Genomic DNA, 21,307 nt, shown 5'->3' on the forward strand with positions numbered 1-21,307 from the left:
GTCCAAGCTCATTTTCCTTAACGCTCCCCCTGCTCCCCCACCAGGGAGCAAGAGACAGCCCGTTCCCGATAGGCACCTCCAAGAAACTCATGTTCCTGGAAACTCAGGAGTGAGAAGGCAACTCTATTTTTTACAGCACTAGAGCATATTCCTTCTCTAAGGTCCTTCTGTTAAAAGAGCAGGCTATTGTTATGTCTCTATTTGGCAAGAAAAAAACTAAGATTGATCAATGGCTTGGGGTTACTTTTTCCTTAATGACTGCAACTGCTTTGCTCTCACAATGTTTTTTTTAGGGATATTGTTTACTCCATCTTCAGCCCTGCTCAGAACACTTGGAATTCAAATAAACTGCATTGCACTGCATTTTCTGGCAGGCACCCAGTGCAATGAATTTCAAACTAGTGTTTGATTTTGTCAGCTACAAGGGAGAGAGGCATCTCACCAGTCAAGACTAATTCTTCCAGTTGCTACACAGCATGACCCCATGAATTTGCTGCCAGTCACATCGCTGAAGTCACGTTATCCCTCAGTAACAGTACCCCAAATCTGCAGATTTAGGAGACTTTGAACCTGTGGTATTTAATACCTGGAATTAACTGTGGGTGTATCTACTGACATTTGGAAGAAAGATAAAAGATTTTCAACCTTTAGGGTGATTCACAAAGACCTAAAATATTTGGAGTTATTTGTGGTCGCAGATCTTAAACAGATAATTGAAAAAGTCCTGACCAGACATGACTTTTCATTAATTAGACAAGAAGAACAAATGAACTTTTCTGAGGTCAAGAGATCTTCCCAAAAATACAATCCGCACCCCCCCCAAAAAAAATCGATGTTAGATATATTTTCAAGTCAAGGTTTCCTGAAGAGCTTTACGACATGCTATATGATGAACATGAAAACAAAGTATCACTCAGACCTATTAGACACTCCGACCCACGCACAGCACAGGCTATTTAACGCCAGCTTTAAAGGGGGATCCTGGCCAAGGCCTCCTCCCTCCCACCATTTTGCATACACGAATTAGCCGGAGCCCCTCTGGTTCCTCACAGGCTTCAAGCAAGTCTCCTGCAGCACTGAGATGTTTGCGCTTCCCCTTCCTCTTCAGAAAGAGCCCTCCTGCCAAGCAGCCCGGTTGCCTAAATCTTCATGTCAGCCTGGAGACTGGAAACAATACTGCTGTTGCACAAGCCGACCCCCAAAACATTGAAGGGTTGTGCCTGATTTCTTCATGAATGGTCTTCCTGTCACCAGGGCCATGAGGAAGGCCAGATCCCCACCCCAAGCCCTGGCTGCCACCCTACAAGAGCAGGGTATTTCTGCTACAGTGCTCGGCAGCAGGCGCTGCTGCTATTTGGCTCTTAGGACTCGTTGCCCGAAGAAGGTTTCCCTGAACGTGCAGTTACCATCTCCATTGGACCTGTAGGCTCAGACGAATTGCCTCAGAGTGGCACTGCACGGCCTGGCTGATCTCACGGGGGGCAGCTCGGAGGGCAGCGTGCACCCCAGGCACAGCTGGGGCTGCCGGATGGGACTGGAGGACGCTGCCGACACGCTCCAGCTCTGCCTGCAACCCGGGAACAAGGGGGTTGCTTCGCTGAACATGAGACCCCAAGCAGCGAGGGGCACAGCTCTGCTGCTGCTGCCTTAGGAGAAAGATTTTTCCAGTGCATGATGGCTCTGCATACTTGGAGCACCAGTTTGGAAACACAGCATAGGGCCACCCTGGCAAAGATCTCCTGCGGTATTTGTGTCATTCAGGGTGTTTTATCCCTCAGCTTTGCATTGATGAAATTCTTTCTCTGCTTCAGGGACAAGGTACTTTTATTTGAGACACCTGGTCTGGGAGTGGGGATTAAGGTCTGTCGGGATCCAGGTGCCACAAAGGGAGCTGGAGCTCAGCCTGGCAGAGAGGAGCCAGGAATGGCTTGAGTGCGCTGTGGCTGCAGGAGGCACCTCTGGGTCTGAGGGACCTGTGCTTCCCTCCCTTTCTGTTAGGAACTGCAAGCTACCTGGAGTCCAACTAGCATTTTCAAAAGGTCTTCTCCAACTGCACCTGCCTCCCTGTCCTCTTCAGCACTGTTGCTTTGTCCTCCCTCAGTTTTCCTTTGCCTAGTCCCATTTCCTCCCTTTTTACCTTTCATCCCTCATCCTCAGATGGCATGTCACCATTTCTCCAAACTTATGGTCCTCTAACTCCTTCCTTTTCTCTCCCACACCTTTCTTAGCAACCAGGTCCAGTCCTCTACTCCGGGGAGAGGGAAGTGGAGGGAAGCTGCTGGGCTTTTCTTCTCATTATTACTAAATCCAGCACCTCCCTTCTCTTACTCACCCTCTTCCCATCATCACCGCTTCATCCAACTCTTCTTCCTGCCCCATCCTGGCATTGCTGTCCCATGATAGCTCTTTGATGACCTCCCTTGGACTTTGACTTTCCCTTACATCTTTACCTTCCAACCACGCCCTCGCCAACTCTCACCTCCACACTGATGCCTATTTGATTACCTGGCATCTTTGCTCTTTTCCCTTGATTTGCCCTGCAGCTGTGGTCTGTTTAAAACTCCCTGAAATAGATCTCGCCTTTGCTGTGGACTGCTCCCTCGTTGGTCTGTTTGACTGCAATGATGGTATCTGCTTTAGTACTGCTTTCTGCATCTGACAGGTCAATACCAGCTTTCACTAAGTCCACTCAGTCTTTTTCCTGGATATCATCTTTCACTTGCTCCCTCCTCTGGATACGACTGTTTCTATGTCTCAGTTTGCTTCATCTTCCACCGTCTCTCTAAAATCTGTCATTTCTTCTCGCATCATTTCACAGCCCTCCTCCTTTCCAGTTTTGTCTGCTTTTGCACCCACTCCCTTCAGAGTACTACTCTCTCAATCACTTTCTTAACTCTGTTTTTGCCCTCTTGCTTCCTAGCACCCACTGGCTCCACCTCATCAAATACTAGCTTCTCTTTTCACCTTTCAGACCTTCCCTAGGTGACCAGTCTCAGCCTCTATCATCCTTCAGCCTTTGACATTGCCTTGCTTTCTCCCGTATAGACCTTCTGCATGTGACAAATTGCTGAGAAGGGCTGGTATCTGCTCAAGCCTCATCTCTTTAACAAAGCACTCAGCTCTCTCGTTTCTGACCCTGTCTAAGCAGAATGACTCCTCTTCCTTCCGTCCTTCCTTCCTCTAGCCCCAGCTTGGAAAATGGAGTTGTACCATGGCCTGTCCACATTGGGACACTCAGAGAAATTCACCGGAATTCATGAAAATTGTGAAGTGAAACTGGCTTAATAACATCAATCAACTCATCTTCACTTTGAATGAGAACATCCCTGCAGATAGATGGAGATGAGACTTAACTAATTCCCTTCACATTTATACTTCCAAGTAATCTAGATTACCTCTGCAGGCACCCACCTTTGAAAAACTCTCACCACATCATGGTCATTTCTCAGCAGTCTCTGTTGCCTGGCTGTTGTATGTCTTTCCTTTTTCTGCCTGTAGGCACTTCTTGACAGGGTTCATCTCTTTTCTCCCGCTGTATAACAGCCAGAAGAACAAGACCTCAGCCTCCATTCAGCTCTGGCAGCACCAGAATTAACAAGGTCTGTAGCTGCCACACCTCAGAGTCAGGGCTGCACTGGATGGCAGTGCCCCATCCAAACAGTACTGCAAGGGGAACTGGCATCAATTTTCTGGCAGGAGAAGAGACTGCCTGAAGGGAAACTGCTGCTGCAAGTAAGATGCAGAACTCAACATTTCCTCATACTTGGGATACTTGGCACAGAGGTTATGAAAATAAAGGACAATCAACTCTTTTCTAGGGAAGTGGGTACAAAGATAATTTTGATGCAAATTCTTTCAGAAACCAGTTTTCCCCATGAGAATGCTGGCATTTTTGAGAGCTAAGAAAAATGCTTCATTTGTTCTCTGCTGCCAGACAGGAATACTGCATTTCAGATTTGTCTCAAGAACTTCCTGAGCAAGTGGGTTTGCCATGTTAACATCACTCTTCGTTGCAGTTAACTTCTGCTAAGTGCCAATATTGCTATGAGTCTATTGATTGCTTTTCAGGATGCAAAAGAGAGGAGTGTTTTGAATAGGCAGTGGGCTTTCCTTCGCTGGTAATAAACCACACACTAATTGAAATGGAGATAAGACTGTTGTTTTGAAATATATGCAAAAAATTATTTCTCTTTTTTTTTTTCATGAGAGGACACTGAACCACTCATTGTCATTCAATAGGTTGATTTTTTGGCCACCCCTCTTGAGTTTTGCTGTCTTGAGCAAATGGTTGATGAATGGTGTAAAACTGAAAGAACTGGATCTTCACTGATCAGTGTTGCCAGCACCCAGATGGCTAACCAAAGGAATCTGTTGCATTCAACACGGAAGTGATTTCCAATGGGTCCATTAGAACAAAACAATTTTCAAAATGTCTCTAAATTGAGGGGGTGGGAAATTAGCTATAGGACAAACAGGAGCTAAGAAAACTGCCCACTAGAACTGCTCAAAGTCTTTAAGAGGGCTATCGAATATAGAGGTACCACCTCTAGTTCAGTGAATCCCTGAGCTGGAAATCACTGCTGGTCAGACAAGTACCGTAGGGAACAATCACTATATATTTGCTCTATTCTTATCCTCTTCCCTAGGCATCAGCCTTTGCCAATTGCCAAAGACAGGCCATGGATCTAGGTGAAACCTCAGTGTGACCCAAAACAGACATTTCTGTGGCTGTGATGTGAATTGCCACTATGGAGAGCAGCTGCTCTGGTCACCCAATTTCAGTAGGAAGTTCACACGCAGGGGAGGTGTCAGCACCTCATCCCACCCACATCCTCCAGGAAAAGGATCTAAATGAACTTGCGCCAAAGGTATCTGAACCCAAACTGCATCTTTCCGGCCCATAGAAGAGGCCCATGAACAAGGGCTGTTCTGAGTCAAACACCCCCTGCATTGCGCGGGTAAGGCAGCTATCCCTCCTCCCAAACTGCAGCTGAGGAAAGCTGCAGGACATGCTATGGTTTTAGCCAAGTACTGTTCAATATGAAGTCTTAGTCCTAAGCACATCCATAAAGCAGCTAGCCAAAGCTAACCAGCTTCCAGTTATCTACCCAAACATGACCTCGCATGACCCAGAGTGGACTTAAGCAACTTTGTGTATCTAAGTAGAAAGCACTGAGAAAACTCCTTCTGATGCAGCCCATTGCTGTGCAGCATTCTAGTAGCACGGGTGACTGCAGACACCCTCATCCACCCCTGCTGCTCTGTCACAGCCTCACAGAGAATTCATTTGGGTTCAATATCTGAGACACTTGACCCTGAGGCACTGTGAGGTTTGGGTCCATGCTATCCAAAATGTTTCCTGCTACTCCGGCGTAATGATTGCAGTTGACGAGTTAACACCTTGTTACAGAAGCACTCTCCACTGCAAGACAGCAGTGGTTTGTGTGCCAGAGAGAGCTTTCTTGGGAGCTTGTGTGAGACCAAGATTGCCAAGAGGTGCACAGAGCACAGCGTTGCGACCCACCACGCAGGAATCAAGCTGACCAGCTTCTGGCCTGCAGGTACGCAGGGACTGCGCTCGGTGCCTGCTGGGACTGGGGCAGAAACATCAGGTGAATGCTCCTTCTCTCCCATTCATTAGTTTCCCAGTAATCTCGACGAAAGTCAGTAGCATCTCCAGGGGCACGATTCTCGCTCTTGGTACAAAGATTCTGGACTTTGATGTGTCTTAGGTGATGATATCTTGGCTTAATTAGCTTGTGCTGGGACTAGACAGGCTGGGACCATTAAGACTCCCGAGTCTGAGGTTTTATGGCCTGGGGACCTGTCATGCTGATCCAGAAGGATTTCCTCCACAAAACAGGGAGGAGAGAAGACACATTTCAAGCCCTCAAATCCAAAGGACTTTGTAAAAATTCTTTCTTCTCGTTCACTTGCAAGACTTTAAGCTCCACCTTCTGGTGAATGGCTACATTGCAGGAAGAGACAGCGCTCTAGGTCGAGTAAAAACGGGAAAAAGTTTTCAAGACAATAGTATTTAAGTAGAAAAATGCCTTAACTACACTTGAAATATTTCAGGAGAATGCACTGATCTTCATCAAAGTGTCAACAAAATAGTTTTAAAAGGCACCGTAGTGTTTTATTTCAAGTGGGTTTATGTTGGATTCCATTTTCTTCACTTGGTGTAAACTGTCATACTATAAAATAAACTTTAGGTTTCAACTATCCCTAACCAAAACAGTTTGGAATATCTTGTTGCACAAAACCTTTCGGTGTTTTGTTTTTTCACTTCGTTGAAGTGAACAAAAATACACATTGAAATGTTAAAGTTTCTCTGAGGACAGGGGATTCTCCCCAGGCAACACCCCAGAGCCCTGAAGTTTTGTGTTGCTCATGGTCAACCACTTCTTCTCTTTTCTGCACACAGGAGCAGGTGCAGAGACCAGCAGATATTGCTGACATGGGGGTCCCCAGCTTGTCAGCAAAGTCTGCGTCACTGACTTCCTTCCTTAGATGCTGTTCACCAAAGACGTAGATAATTGAAGCGTGGAGGCCAAACCAGAGCACCAGGTATGGATGGCACAGAGATACGGGCAGCAGGATGGAGTGCTCCAACAGGCGGCTGAACATCTCGACCTGGACCATCAGCCTGGGCCTCTCCTCTCTTGCGCTTCTCCCCACACCTCCTTCTGTCACCTGGGCCAGCCTAGGCTGCTGTACCTGGACCAGTCTACACCCGTTCTGCAGACAGGGAGCCCTGGCTGCCTCTTCCTCTGGCCACAGCTTCCCCTTCCCAGGGCATGCCGGCAGCCAGGAGGCACCAGGAGGTACCAGGAGAAGGTCAAGGGCCGCCGGGGTGAACCCTCCTGCAACCCGCTGGAGAGGGGAGAGAGGGACTGGGGTGACAGTTTTGTGCCACCCATTCAGAGCGTAGCAGAAGCCAGCAGATGTGCAGGAACGAGCAGCTCAGGAGATGCCTGGGGTCTGGCCTGGGCCTCACTGCTGGCAGGGTGGGCGCTGGCAGGCCAGCGGCTGTAGCAGCCCCCTCTGTGTGTGCGTCCAGTCCCCCTGTGTGGGGGCTGTCACCCTGCTCCGGCAGTGGGGACCAGGGCTTCCAGCTGCCATGGTTTCACAACTCACTTGGTAATGCCACTGCAACTGGTGGCAGCCCAGCTTGTCACACCTCTGTGCATTAAATCCTGCCCTGCTGTCCTGGTTTCGGCTGGGATAGAGTTAATTTTCTCCCTAGTAGCTGGTATAGTGTTATGGTTTGGATTTAGTGTGAGAATAATGTTGATAACACACTGATGGTTTTTGTTGTTGCTAAGTAGTGTTTATACTAAGTCAAGGACTTTTCAGCTTCTCATGCCCAGCCAGCTGGAGGGACACAAGAAGTTGGGAGGGACACAGCCAGGACAGCTGACCCAAACTGGCCAAAGGGATATTCCATACCATATGACATCATGCTCAGTATATAAACTGGGGGGAGTTGGCCAGGAAGGGCAGATCGCTGCTCGGGAACTAACCAGGCATTGGTCAGCGAGTGGTGAGCAATTGCATTGTGAATCACTTGTTTTGTATATTCTAATTCTTTTATTATTATTGTCATTTTTAAATTATTATTATCATTATTATTATTTTCTTCCTTTCTGTCCTATTAAACTGTCTTTATCTCAACCCACAAGTTTTTTTCGATTGTCTCCCCCATCCCACTGGGTGGGGGGAGCGAGCGAGCAGCTGTGTGGTGCTTAGTTGCCGACTGGGGTTAAACCACGACACCCGCCAGTAAATGAGTTCCTGAGCAACTGGGTGGTACGAAGCAGGGACTGTTTGAATGAGGAAAGACACACAGATAACGCTGTTGAACCAATAGCTCAAAGCCCATCTAACCAACTACCCAAATAACTTAATCTTGCTATTTAAGCAGTTTTCTCTCTCTTCTCAGTCATGGCAGTGAGCACACACAAACCAAAACCAGCTCCATAACCACCAGAGGTCTAACCACAGGCTGGGGCACGAGATGACTCTAGAAAGATGTAGAAGAGCATGAAGAAACAGGGAGACAGCCCAAGAGGTGGCCACCTCACTCAGGATCTAACCACTGTCAAGTCTTTTGGAAGTACTACAACTAAAAAAATTTTTGAGGAGGGATTTGAAGCTGAAAATAAGCAGACGTAGGTGTTACAGAGCCCTCCTCCAGGTACACACGGCAACAAAGGAGAAATCACAACGGTGAGTGGCCTTCCCAGTAGGTACAACAATCTCATTATGTTAAATCAACTAGTTTGAAAAGCAGGGTAAAAACAGAAGGACAAGAGCTGCTGTTGCTTCAGAGTGCTCGAGCTCTTGCATTGTTTGTGGTGCAGATTCCTGTCCTTTTTGAGTATTTTTCTGGCACATACTTGTTGCTGGCACATCTGACAAGTGGTTGCAGTGTTCTTACAAGAAGGTGAGGGGTTTGTTTGTAGGCTTTGCACATCCACAACATCTGCAATGTGAAATGATAAACAAAGCAGCATCCTTGGGAAGAGTGTGTTTTCATAAGCCGCAACTTCATAGTGTCTAGAAGACAGATTTTCAAGATGAATCAGTCTTCCTTTGGTTTGAAAGTGAAAGATAGATATCTGGAGTGTGCCAAGATGATACTTGGAAGGAGTAGCACTTAAAAATACATTATCCAACTGCTGGCCCAGTCTGTGTATAATACACATGCACATACACACATGGAGTGTCAGCTCATCATGAGATTTTTTTACCACTGCTGCTCCTAAAAGCCTTGAGGCTCTCTGTTACTATGCCATGAGAGGGAAAATAATAAAACCTAGACAGTTTTAAAGAGCAATTTGTGTGTGGTTTTTGCAAGGTAGGAGAAAGGCTGGATCCAGCCACCCCATGGGACACTGAGGCTGGACCATGCAGCCTGTCCTCCATTACACCATACGGACTGCTGTCTGCACTGCCTGGTGCCCAGGGCTAAAAAGGGCCTTGTCCTCACCACTCCTCTCCTTCTCATAGTGCTCCCTCTCCCTGCCCCAGAAAATCCATGTTGAGGTAAAAAATTTCCTTCCAGCTAATCAGCTTCAGTCATTTCCCCATTGATACCTTCTGACTGATCCCCAGAAACAGGCCACCTTTCCCGTGCTGCATCCCACCTACCAGCAGTGCGTGGGGAAGGAGGTGACTCTCTCAAACTGCGCTTCCCTTGTTGGAGAAGCCAGAAGATGTGAGCAAACAAGTCAGGGTGCTGCGGGGAGCTGAAGGATGCTCCTGTGGTCCAGGAAATGACACAGCCCTGCGGGACTGGTTTACGTGCAAGTAGATGCTGCATGATGCTATAGATACCGAGCCTGGTATGGAGAACAAACTGTGCTCCCAGGGGCCTGACTGCAGGATTTGGGATGATCTCCAGGGGCACCACCAGCACAAAAAGCAATTAGAGCTGTACACCATTCATCCAGCTAAGTCTCCCAAAAGAAGCCAGTCCTTTGCATCCCAGCATGGGCACCCACATCTGGCGAAGCGCCTGGCCTTCCTCCCCTTGCAGCCGTGCTTCCCGCTGGTGAGGCAGCCACCAGCTGCCCGGTGCGGCGAGAGAGGCAGGTTCCGGTGGGATGCAGTGCATCAGCAGGTGACTACAGGCTGCAGCACATGATGCCGGTGGTCGACCTTGCAATGGGGGCATGTGGGTTTAACACCGCCTAGAATGGGACAGACCCTGGCACCACAGAAAAGCTGCTCAGAGTTACTGCTCCCCATCTAGACTGCTTTTATAAACGCCATAGATGGCATTTTGCTGTTTACTCTAGCCACAGTGACTGTGGGGGAGAATTCATTTCTTGAAGGTCTCCAGTCCGGATTTGTATCTCAAACTCTGTATATACAGAATTAATTTGGAGCTGCAGTCTTCCCCAAAATATTCCACTGGGCAGCTGACACAAGTCAGATGCTCACTGACAGCCCAAAGTAGAGCAATTATTCATAGGCTAATGGGCTTTGCCAAAGTAAGATTTTTTTTTTCTCCTTAAACATCATTAAAAGAAGGAAACTAAGGTATCAGCACCAGGAAGAAGTGTTGCGTGGCTGGGATGTCAAGCAGTAGCAAAATAGTGCTGTTGCTGTGGGTGGTGTGTCACAGTGTAACTGGCTGCTTACAGGGGAAAAATGGGATGGAAAGGACAGACAGAAGACTGAGTAAGGAGGGGGATGCAGTGGTCTGCACTGAGGCTACACCAAGGCCAACAGTCAAGCTCAGTGCTGACCTCTTGCTCTGAGTCCTGCTGACATCAGGGACGCAGTGAATAAAAGTGAAACGTGAAGGAGGTCAGAGAGAGACCTGGAATTCATTAGTTCCCCAGTTTGGGGGGAAACAGTGGCACTTTGGCTCCGCTCCCTGGGCATTCAGCCGCAATGCTGTCTCCGTTACTGCAGCAGCATCAGTCCCTTTTCTTTAATCCCCCTGTGCACTAACACGGACAGGATGTGACTATCTGTGATGAAACCCTGGCAGGTAACAAAAAAACCCCTGCAAACAGAGCCACAGGATTACATGAGGATAGTCTCCAAACCAAGCAGAAAACTGGAGAAAACCCAGTTACTCCTTCGATTCACCCTACGCACCCCATGGTAGCTCAGCAGGAGGCAAGTCAGGGAGGGCTCGACTGGCAGGGAAAAGGAACAAGCCACCAAAGTCTGTAGCTGCCCTCTGAGGTGTTGAATCCCTTCCCAGCAATTACAAAGATTTACAGGGTCGACCACTGACTTTCAGGTGCCTCAGGTGGGTGCCTGCAGCTTGGTGGGGTAAGCTGAGTGCTGGTGGGGCATGTGGGTGCAGCAAGGGTGTGTGTGCCCTCGGCAATGCCCCATGGCACCCCTGCCTCATCCTGCAGAGGCAAAGGCAGCCCACAGATCCACCTCGCCTGGCAAACAACAAAACCAGCACATTCTGGTTGTGACTGGCGGCTATTGCTTTTCTAATAAAAACTCTTTACATGACCCGCTGAACACCCCCAAAAACAACCCGATGAAGCTGTGACATACATGAAGGGAAGCATTATTTTGTGGGTGTGTAACCCTTGGTCCCTTGAACCATCTTCTCATCTGCCCACTGGGGAGAAATGGGAGATGCCTGTAAGCAAGGATTGCCCTGCTGTCTTGGCTGCCATCCCCTATGTCTTTGGGACCCAGTCACAGGGCCCTGGTAAATTCTCTGCAACCCTTTGCTCCCTGGTCTGCCGAGGCACTCTTACCCTTCAGCATGAGAGACTTATCCTGAATTACCGCAGTTGGTTTCCTATATGACTCACACCAAAGACATGTGAGTTACGGCAAGGGAAATCAGCATTTGAACTTGCAGCACACTGTAGTTAACTACTTTGTGGCAGCTGCCTGAGGGGTTTTTTTCTGCCGTTTTTTTTTTCCTGCAGTGCCCCAGTGATGCAAGGAAAGTGCCTCCAAGAAAAGAGGCAGAAGACCTCGTATTTGACACTAAAGGAAGGACGTGCAATGGGCACTAGCTACAGAGCAGCTGATGTGTCCTCACAGTTAATTTACTGCAAGTAACTTGTTCCTGAGTCCTTATCTTCAGTTTAAGATACCTTTATTGCAGGAAAAGAGCATCCCCACAGAGTGATAGCCAGGAACAACCATTTTACTTTGCATTCACATCCTCCCTTACTTTCTTTGTGTAGAAAAGGCCTGAAGTTCTCTGCTCAGCTTTGCCAAGAAAAATGGTATGTTCCTGGTTCATGACGTTAACTTTTCTGGTAGTGTCCTTGGAGAAGTGATGGGGGGAGATAAGCTTTCAGCAAAAGGCTTATAGCTAACTGCCGTAAGGGCAGCATGAGGGATGAAATCTCTTCCTCTAAGAATTATTAAGCACTGTAATCCCTCAACCCTACTGCCCCTCACCTCCTCATTTCCTAGTAAACATACATGATGTCCAAAAGACAGTCCTTAACACAGTCCTCATACATCGCTGACTCCAGCCCACTTTCTCTCTGCCGCTGCTGGCAGTCTCACTGGTGAGGTGCATGTGTTGGGGAGTGATGCTTCAATTCATTTGCAGAGTTTTAAGTTCGGCTTTTCCTTGTCTCATCTGCACCATGCTTCATATTTGAGAAGGAAACAGCAGTTTGGAGTGATACCCTTGGCAGGATAAGGCCCATGTTCTGGAGCTCTCAGCCACAAGATTTCAGTATGAAGTTCATGCAGCTGGAAAGAGACATCCCTGGCCCTTATTCCATCAGCTTTCCTAGGGGACCCTCTTTTCCACTGGGTTTCACATATACATTCTTCTGAATACATTGCAGGCCCTATTGGGGCTTGTCCCTTGCTTGCAAAGCACCTAGCAGGGTACAAGACTTCATCAGCAGAGAGGAGAAGTCAACTAAAGGCCTGATCCAGAGAGATGCTCAGTACTTGAAGCACTCTCTGTGATTCAATGGGAAGCTCCAGCTAAGATGGCAAAAGCTGGATAAGATCCAGGTCTGGATGACTAATAGACCGAATATCCAAGTGCCCTGCTCGGGTTGGTAAGTCGCAGCCTGCAAGCGAGCAAAGCCTCATAGGGCCAGCCTGTGGCCCTGCACTGCCCCAAGTCTTGACTTTCCACCAAGACAGTCATCCTATGCTCCTGCTGAGATCCCAGAGGCCTAGTTGCTTTCTGTGGCTCGCTTGATGAGCATATGGATCATCTCTTTCTCTTAAAGCCTCATCATAAACAAGCAGTCAAAATACTGGAAATAAAATCACAAAGCAGAGCATTGGGGGAGCTGTCTGCCAAAGCACTCGCTCACTCCAGCTTCCCAGGGTCATCCCAGGACAGCTGCAGTTAGCTCTGCAGTGCAACAAGTTAAATTGCTCACAGATTTGTCTGCAAACAGCTGCTTCAGAACCAATGTCTTAGAAGGAAAACATTTTAACAAGCAATGAAAAGCAGCATATAGCTTTTTAAACAACACTTGTATGAAGGCCTGTTGCAGCTCCTTAGCAAAGTCCCAAAGCTCTGGTGTGGGCGCAAGCCACTTTCCCAGCCTGTGGATGGGTCTGTCACACTCTCAGGACAGCCCCTTGAGGCCCTGCTCAACCAAGTTTGACCCAGCGACACCTTGCAGAGTCCAAACCCACGCTTTGAAAGATGCCCCAAAGGCACTGTCGAGCAGTTGCAGGTGAAGCAGCGAGCTTAGCTGTTCTCGTTATGCTCATCTCTTAAACCAACATGAACAGTGGTCTATTCATGCCAAAGGCACCCTCAGCCTTTTAATATACGAAGTACTGAATCTGCATGCATGTCGCTCAAGATGTCCAAGTGGGAAGTGATTTATACTAGTAGTAAGTACCCTGTCAGCAGTAAACAGAAAACACAAGCATTTACTATTCTCCATTCATCAGCATCATACATTTGTTTTTTCAATGTTTATTTATACCAAATAGGACATAAAATACGAATGCTGTAAAGTTCAGAAAATCCTGCACCAGCCTCAGCTCAGCCCAGGGCTAACCATCAGCCCTATCTGCAATCACAAGAGTGTGTCAGGAAATCACGCTATCATGCTAAGATAGCAGAAAAGAGCTTAGTTTGGTTTTCACCAGACTGTTGCTCTACAGACATACCAGAAAGATGAAAGGAATACTAAAGAAATATGTTTCCCTCTAGTTCTCATGGGGTTTGTTACTGCATAGATTGAATTAGAGCTTTCAGACACTTACTAATGCGGAGACTATTCTTGCAAAAGTAAGAGGCAAGGACGAGCGAGTGCTACATATACTTACATCCTCAATCTTTTTTAACTTGTTTGATGAGTTTCATGCTATGGTTGTTCTTCAAAATGGAGACCAGAGAAGTAACAGCTAAAGGCTTGAATGTTTTACATGCAATGTTGTCTTAGCAGTGATACAGCTGAAGGACAGTTGAAGGACAGCTGTGTCCTTTAAAACAATCCATGAAAGCCTGTGTTTTTTACAGTTAAAAAGTAACATTGTCACATGCCCTGCACTGGGAAGACATGAGAGAGACATTGAGAGCACCTCCATAACCTTAGCAACTGCTTTGATCCTTTCTACAGCAAAATGAACTACTCTTTTATTTTGCTTAGCTTGAAAGGTACCGACTACAATGCTTTGATAGATCAGATTTTTCCCCACTCACATTAGAATCATAGACTCATAGAATAGTTTGGGTTGGAAGGGACCTTTAAAGGCCACCTAGTCCAACTCCACTGCAATGAGCAGGGACATCTTCAACTAGATCAGGTTGCTCAGAGCCCCGTCCAACCTGGCCTTGAACGTTTCCAGGGACGGGACATCTACCACCTCTCTAGGCAACCTGTTCCAGTGTTTCACCACCCTCATTGTAAAAAATTTCTTCCTTAAATCTAGTCTGAATCTACTCTCTTTTAGTTTAAAACCATTACCCCTTGTCCTATTGCTACAGGCCCTACTAAAAACTCTGTCCCCATCTTTCTTATAAGTCCCCTTCAGTTTATCTTCCCCCACAAACATGGAGTGGCACAGGGTGAAAGAGGTTGCTTTATTTTCTTCCATGACTTTTCATTCCAGTTAGTAAGACAGTAACTGTTAAAGTCACCATTTTCCTAATGTTTCTTGTTCCTCCAGGAACTTTTATCGGAATAATAACGTTAAAATGAATATTTAAACATTGGGTCCACACTATCACTGGAAAAGGTAGTATATGAAGAAATATGCTTCAAATTTAACTGATTTTAACTATGTCCTGAACATGACATTGGAAGTTCACTGCTTGTTCTTGGAAAACTACATTTAACAAAAACACGCCACCTCCTCTAAATATCCTTTGGCTTCTCCATTAATTCTGTAGCTCAGACAGTAAGCAAAATAATAAATTTTTAGTATGTGACGCATACTAAAAATTTGAGGATCAAGCATAGCTGCTGATACATGATGGTAAAATTGCTACGCTGGTAAATATTAGAATGAATTTCCCTTTTAAAAAACTAGAAAGCAGATACATATTTTTTAATGTTATATGAAAAGAACAATACTTACATTCTACTTAAACATGAGGAAATGCAAGACCTGGTTGCCTATGCCATCTGATGTCTGCCCTGTTGTGCGTTGTGATCAATGTTTAATTATAGCGGCCTGATTCTTCGGGCTTTATGCATGTGTGCTTAGTTATGCGTGTACCAAATTACATAGCAGCCTGCAGGTTATTATCCCATAGTTTCTGCACAGATTGTAATAACTTCTGGCTCAGAATATAAAACATGTTAGGTTTTCTTCCTTAGCAAAAGCAACTTAAAGCCATTTTTGCATCCAGTTGGTTGTTCTCAGTCTGTCCATAGCAGTTCACCATTCAGTTATGACAGTGCTGTGTGTGGTCAAGCTATAAACCTGATGAGAGAAGCAAGACATTAAATGTAACCTCGGGACTTTGTAGGATGTTTACAAATCCTAACTTTGCAAGTTTAATCTTAACACCATTTCAGCAATGTGATTTACATTGTAGCCCCACAAGCACCCATATCAGCATTATCCAACAGGCATCAGACTGTGAAGAGCTTCTAAGCCAGCTGTGCCACAGAAGAAAACATGGGGCCACCGTGCCTCGCTTGAACCCGAGTAAATGTTGTTGCAATTTACCTGTTCAAAAATTCTAATTTCACATGAATCACCTCAAAATGGATTTATTTTTTTTTTTATGTTACGTGAAGTTTGAACTGTCATTCATCCATGATCAGAGTATCAATTCTTTGGACTAAATTTCTTTTTCACAAAAAGCAAGGAGTCCGAGTAGACATATCTGAGGTGGACTATTCCAGCTGTTTGAGGTGGGTTTCAAAATAAATTCCAGTTATGAACTATTTGTGGCAGAGACTGTTCTGGTATGTGTTAATGAGGGGGGGAAAAAAAGTCCAGCATATTTTGTGTGCTACTGCAATAAAAAGTAATTATCAAGCTGGCATGAAAATGAGAAAGCAAAAGGTTACAGTTCTGAACCAAAGAAAAATGTTATTCTAGTTGTATTTTTAGAGCAGTTAGAACCATTCAGGTATGTCAGTATCCTGACACATTTCTTCATGATAGCATAGAATGATGGCTCAGTTTCAAAGGGCACCAAAGAATATACTGTACTGTGTTGTATTTGTCGGGTTTTTTTCAAATCTAATCTGATTGAAATTAACAAAAAGACGAATATAGAAGGACAATGGCAAATAGACAAGGAATAAGGGAACATTAATGGAATTTTCAAACAAGGATGTTTAACTTACTGAAATGTGCCACAGTTTAATCAGTTTTAAATGCATTTAAGTTCTTTTGGGCAATAAAGCCAGCCTCAGCGCAGTGGAAAGCGTGCGTTTTTAGTGAGTCACAAGAGCATAGATTTATGAATGTATTATAATAATAGTACTAAAAGGAAATATTGCATGGTTAAATTTTAACGACCAAGAAACAACTAAAAAAGTTGTAAATGCACCTTTAATCGCCCTTTGTGTACTATGAAACCAAATAGGTCTTTTGGCTTTTTTTTTTCTTTTTTCTTTTTTCTTTAGAAAATCTATGGAATTAGTGGTGCAAGAGCACAGAACCAACAGAGCTCTGATGAGGATTCGGAAACCAGTGACGCTTAACATAGCTCAGCTTTAAAAAGGAATTATCTGATGTGCTGAAGTAAAATCCTGATGCTAAAACAGACTATGAATGTTATCAGCCATGAATGTTTAATATATGCAAATGATCCTAAAACCAACTGAGTTTTATGCTGAATATGACTAAAGTGAAAGAAGTGGCCCAAGTTTTACAGTTTGCAGAACATAACTCACTAGTGCAACTGTTTCACTGTGCAAATGTTAACTAATGTACTGCTATCATTCTGATAAATCAGAAAATAAAAAAACGAAGGTATTCAGAACTATACAGCTATGGTATTGTGCTAGGGCTCCCATACTGCTCTAGTCACCCATGGTGAATAAAAGCTATAATATATGTTTTGAACCTTAGAACTATCCTGTTGGAAAAAGCTAAGTTGGAAAAAGCTAAGCCTATTGGAAAGTTTTAGGAATTTTTTAGAGTATCCATCTATTTTTTCAAAGGAACTTCCCAAGAGAGCATGCAGTTCTGTTAGTTGTCTGTGCGTTCACTTGAATAGCATCATTTGCTGCCCTCTGGTGTAGCAAAAAAAGAAAAAATCACTTATAATGAAAAGTAACTGGAATACAGAAATAGAGTAAACTGCCAAGATTTCTTAATTCATAAAATAATTAGTAAATCTCACACTTATGTTACCTGGTGTAAAAGACACCCACGTTAGCAAGAGAATGGTAACAAACATAATTAAAAATGAAGGTGGTAGTGCACTTCTACGGTAATATTTTCTGGATTAAGTATAACCTATTTATAAGTAAAATAAACCATCTTAGCATGAAGCTTTGCATGCTTTTTCTGTAAGAGTCAAGCTTGGTTCTTCTTCTCTTGAATCATCTATAATTAAGGCACCAGAAGCAAACCTTTCTCCTTTCACCTGCCATCCTTGTACTTCTTCCTGTATTCATAAATCTTACATAACATCATTTCACTATTATATTTTTAGCTAAACAGTCATTAAATACTATATATAATATCTATTAGATTTTTTTAATTAAAAGTGCATATATGTTCTACTCTACAGATAATTTACAAAGATATGTTAACTAGCAGAACAAAAGAAAGTGAAATTCCTTCTTACCAAATACAATGCAGATCATGTTGGAAATAGTTTCTATTTCTCACACTTCACACTATGTGAAATTAAGCTACAGAAACTCAGGAAAGTGAGCCAGAGGTCACAGTGGGAAGCCCAGTTAAAGCCATACTGCTTGGAGGTAAAAAGAACATAATGCAAATATTAAGCCAATTTATAAACAAACAGTACCTTTCATCTTTCCATCAGGATAGGGGAAAAAACAGATGCATCCCAGTAGGACAGGTAACTAACTCCATTCTTAGGATGCTTTACCCTTTCCAATACTAAAATGTAAAAGAGCTCACTGTCTTCATTGGTTTTAAAAATGCTTTGGGATTTAGGAAAAATACCGTAGTCCAGAAACACAGTCTTCAGTGTCTCCCAATTCTCTCCAAGTTTATCTTGAATTCTTAGGAATTCTAACTTCCCTTTGGTTTTCTCTGTTTCTTAAGAAAGTGTTTGAAATGTTTTACAATCATTACTTAGTACGGACACTCTAAAAACCTTTTCCAACCACACTAAAACAGAGGCACGTGCTTAACTGGGATTCAAGCGAGTATACCCAGCAGAACCAGCAAGTTCACTCACCACGTAACTCTGACTTGTCCCTGAAGGCTGTTTGGCCTTTATAATGAAGAGCTGGCCTGCAAGGGGGCATTCATCTTTACTTACGTGTCATGTATTTGTTGCTCACATTTTAAAATGCATTGAGTATTGAGAATATCCATAGAAAGAGCTAATTGTTAGCAGTTTACATTCAAAGAAATCTTCCTTGAAACGTTTTCTAAGTTCTAATTTATGCAAGAGCAGATTAAGTTGCATAGTTTCTGTTTTTCCTTCCACGTAAGAAGAGTCAAGACTTGTCTTCACAAAACATTGGAAATTCAGTTTCCAACCCATTACAAAAGCATCCGTATCCTCACTCCACCTCTTCCAGTTCCCGAGTCCCAGCGCTGAGGCTCAAGCTCCTTCGCCACCAGTGAATTAATTAACCACGGTATTGCTGTCTGCTGCACACGCCAGCTGCCAGCAGACGAGACAGCTTACGGAACTACTCGTGGGGCAATGCAATAAAGTAAGGGATGCTTCTGTTCTTTTTTCTCTCTGGACAGTCGCTATGGCGTACGTAAGGCAAGAGAAACGAACAGCAGCTTTCCCCGTGGGACTCTCCCATGCCCCCCTTTTTCACTAAGCATGTTGCCTATTCGAGTAGGGAACAGGCAAGTTTCTAAGATTTGGTCATAAAACAGACTTTATTAAGAGTAACAGGAAAATTGCTTGATTTAGATATAAATTTTGCTCAATTTTTGCAAGACTGCATTGCATGCCTATGACTGCCTGCCTGAACTGAAGTTAAGGAAAACCTTTCAGCCACATCCCTCAGTATGCGAGGAACAGATGCTCTTCAAATTACCTGCACCAGCTTGCATGGAAAATGAAAACCAGGAGTTTTGTACAAATCCCCCTCATTTATTGGAAAATGAATAGTTCCCCATAAAAATTGCAGGTAAAATTTATTTAGGACCACTTCACCCATGCCCTCATCTTAGTATGTGCAACAATATTGGAAAAATGCTGTCTTTGAATTCTTCAGAAGATGGATGTACTCACTTGAACATGGCCCCAGGAGCTTGTACACTTTTTCTTACTTTATGTAATATGTAAGTATTATGAATAGCTTATTTTTATAAGACTCAATAAAGAGTGTCAGAAGTTTATCACTCAGAAGTTTTGAGATCGCTAATCATTGGTATGCTTGCATACAGTCTTAACCGGACCAGAGAACACTGAACTTTCCTCTCCAATATAAAAAAAACAAACAAAAACCCCACAGTTACAAAGCTCCATGTCAGAAACGAGAGCACTTAATTTCTCCAAGCAACATATCTCTAAGTTTTACTCTGAGGTCTTCCCATTCATTAGAACTCAGAATTTTACTATGACAAGTGAATAGAAAGCCTATTTTAAGTGACAAATCAAAATGAACATCAGTTCAGTTTGCAGTCTAAGATTGTCACCCCAAGGCATTTTACTTCAAAGCAGTAGTGAGCAACCATTATGTTCCTATTCCATATTAAGTGTCTAACCCCACATTAATACACTTGTTTAGTGTCATGTAGAAAAAATTGTAATCACTAGGTAACTAGAAAGCATGAATTAAAAAAAAAAACAAACTAAGCTGGATCAGAGAGAATCAAGGTTTGGAAAACTCAAATGGAGTTTGATGAGGAAGATGACGCAAGAAAATAGTATCTAAAGAAAAGCCATTTTGGAGTTTTAAAGCACTAGAGCAATTGACTTACACTGTATCACAAATCACCCCACACAATAAATGCTAACAACAAATCAAACCCTTTGAGTGTCAACAAGCTTCCTCTCTCTCCTCAAAACACAGTTTTGGTAAGCAAGCACCAGTCAGCCTGGCTGGGAAAATGCTATCTGTAAAGTATCTGAGACTTCCACCTCGGATGGTTGTATGGAAACGCTTAACAGCGAGTTATCAGCACTCCTTTTAGAACAAAGAGCTCTTATTAGCAGATTAGCAAGCGAAACATGAGAAATGCCCAGTAAGTTTTATTATTTCCCATTTTAAAAAATCCGAACGATTGTACAGTTAAAAGAATCGAAGCTGTCCGGAAGCAGGTATTTTACACGACTTCTCCCCCTCAGAGTCCTTCGAGGGAACAACACACGAAAGCGGAGGGACCACGAGGACGGAGGGCCGCAGACGCCAACGCTCTCCGTGCTAACTGGGGCAGCTCCTCGGACCTTCCCGCGGGCGTAACGGCAGCCCAGCGGTGCCGGTCTCGGTCTCGGCTGGTAGGCAGGCGACCCCAGCGGAGCCCAGGTGGGCCGGCACCGCGCCCCGCACGGAGGAGCGGCCTCTGCGCTGCCGCCGCTCGCTCCGGCCAACCCGCCCCTACGGCACACCGCCCCGGGGCCGGGGCCGGGACCCGGGCGGGGCGGGCTAGGACTCGTCGGGCTTGTCGGCGGGCGGCCCGCAGGGCTGCAGCATCTTCTCCATGAGGTTGAAGCGGACGCGCGCCTTGCTCTCGTTCTCGGCGATGGCGAAGTAGTTGAGCAGGTCGAAGTGGCCCATGTAGGAGCAGTACGAGTCCCGGTGCTGGTTCACCAGCCACTCCCACTTGGTGGTGTCGGCGTGGCCCGTCCCGATGTACTTGGACTGCAGGTGCTCCAGCTGGCTGTGGATGGTGTAGCGGTCCGTCATGGCGGCTGCGGCGGCCCGGGCGCTGCGGGGAGGCGCTGCGCGAAATGGCGAGCGGAAGTGACGTGCCTTCGCGCCAGGGAACTTTTCCGGCCGGGCGCAGCAGCTGTTTTCCCCACTGGGCCGGCACCGGTTGCTTACGGCTCCGCCGCCCGGTTTGAATGGAAACAAATAAATAAAAAAAAAAACCTTCCAGGAGGTCGGTGCTTTCCTGCCGCGGTGCACGATGGGAGCGCGCCCGCTGGCGGGACAGAGCGCGCATGCGCATCCGGAAGGGCATGACGGGAGTTGTAGTCTTCTGCCCGGCCCGCCGCGAGCCGGGCCCTGGCGGGCACTGGGGGTGCCGGCCCGACCCGGGCTCTGCGGCCTGGCCCCTTTGC

At 45.4% G+C, this 21,307-nt stretch overlaps 1 protein-coding gene across 1 annotated transcript; it reads right to left on the minus strand.

The window, feature by feature from the left end:
• Positions 1-20,240: 20,240 nt before the first annotated feature.
• Positions 20,241-20,978, minus strand: SF3B5 (splicing factor 3b subunit 5). The gene has a single exon (XM_050894220.1). The coding sequence runs from the start codon at positions 20,928-20,930 to the stop codon at positions 20,670-20,672; it is 261 nt and encodes an 86-aa protein (XP_050750177.1). The 5' UTR covers positions 20,931-20,978; the 3' UTR covers positions 20,241-20,669.
• Between the last annotated feature and the right edge of the window lie 329 nt (positions 20,979-21,307).

This window comes from Gymnogyps californianus, chromosome 3 (genome assembly GCF_018139145.2).
Source record: "Gymnogyps californianus isolate 813 chromosome 3, ASM1813914v2, whole genome shotgun sequence".
Lineage (NCBI taxonomy): Eukaryota > Metazoa > Chordata > Aves > Accipitriformes > Cathartidae > Gymnogyps > Gymnogyps californianus.

Coding starts and splice junctions, on each gene's coding strand:
- SF3B5 (XM_050894220.1), bottom strand. CDS start 20,930: ATGACGGACCGCTACACCATCCACAGCCAGCTGGAGCACCTGCAGTCC.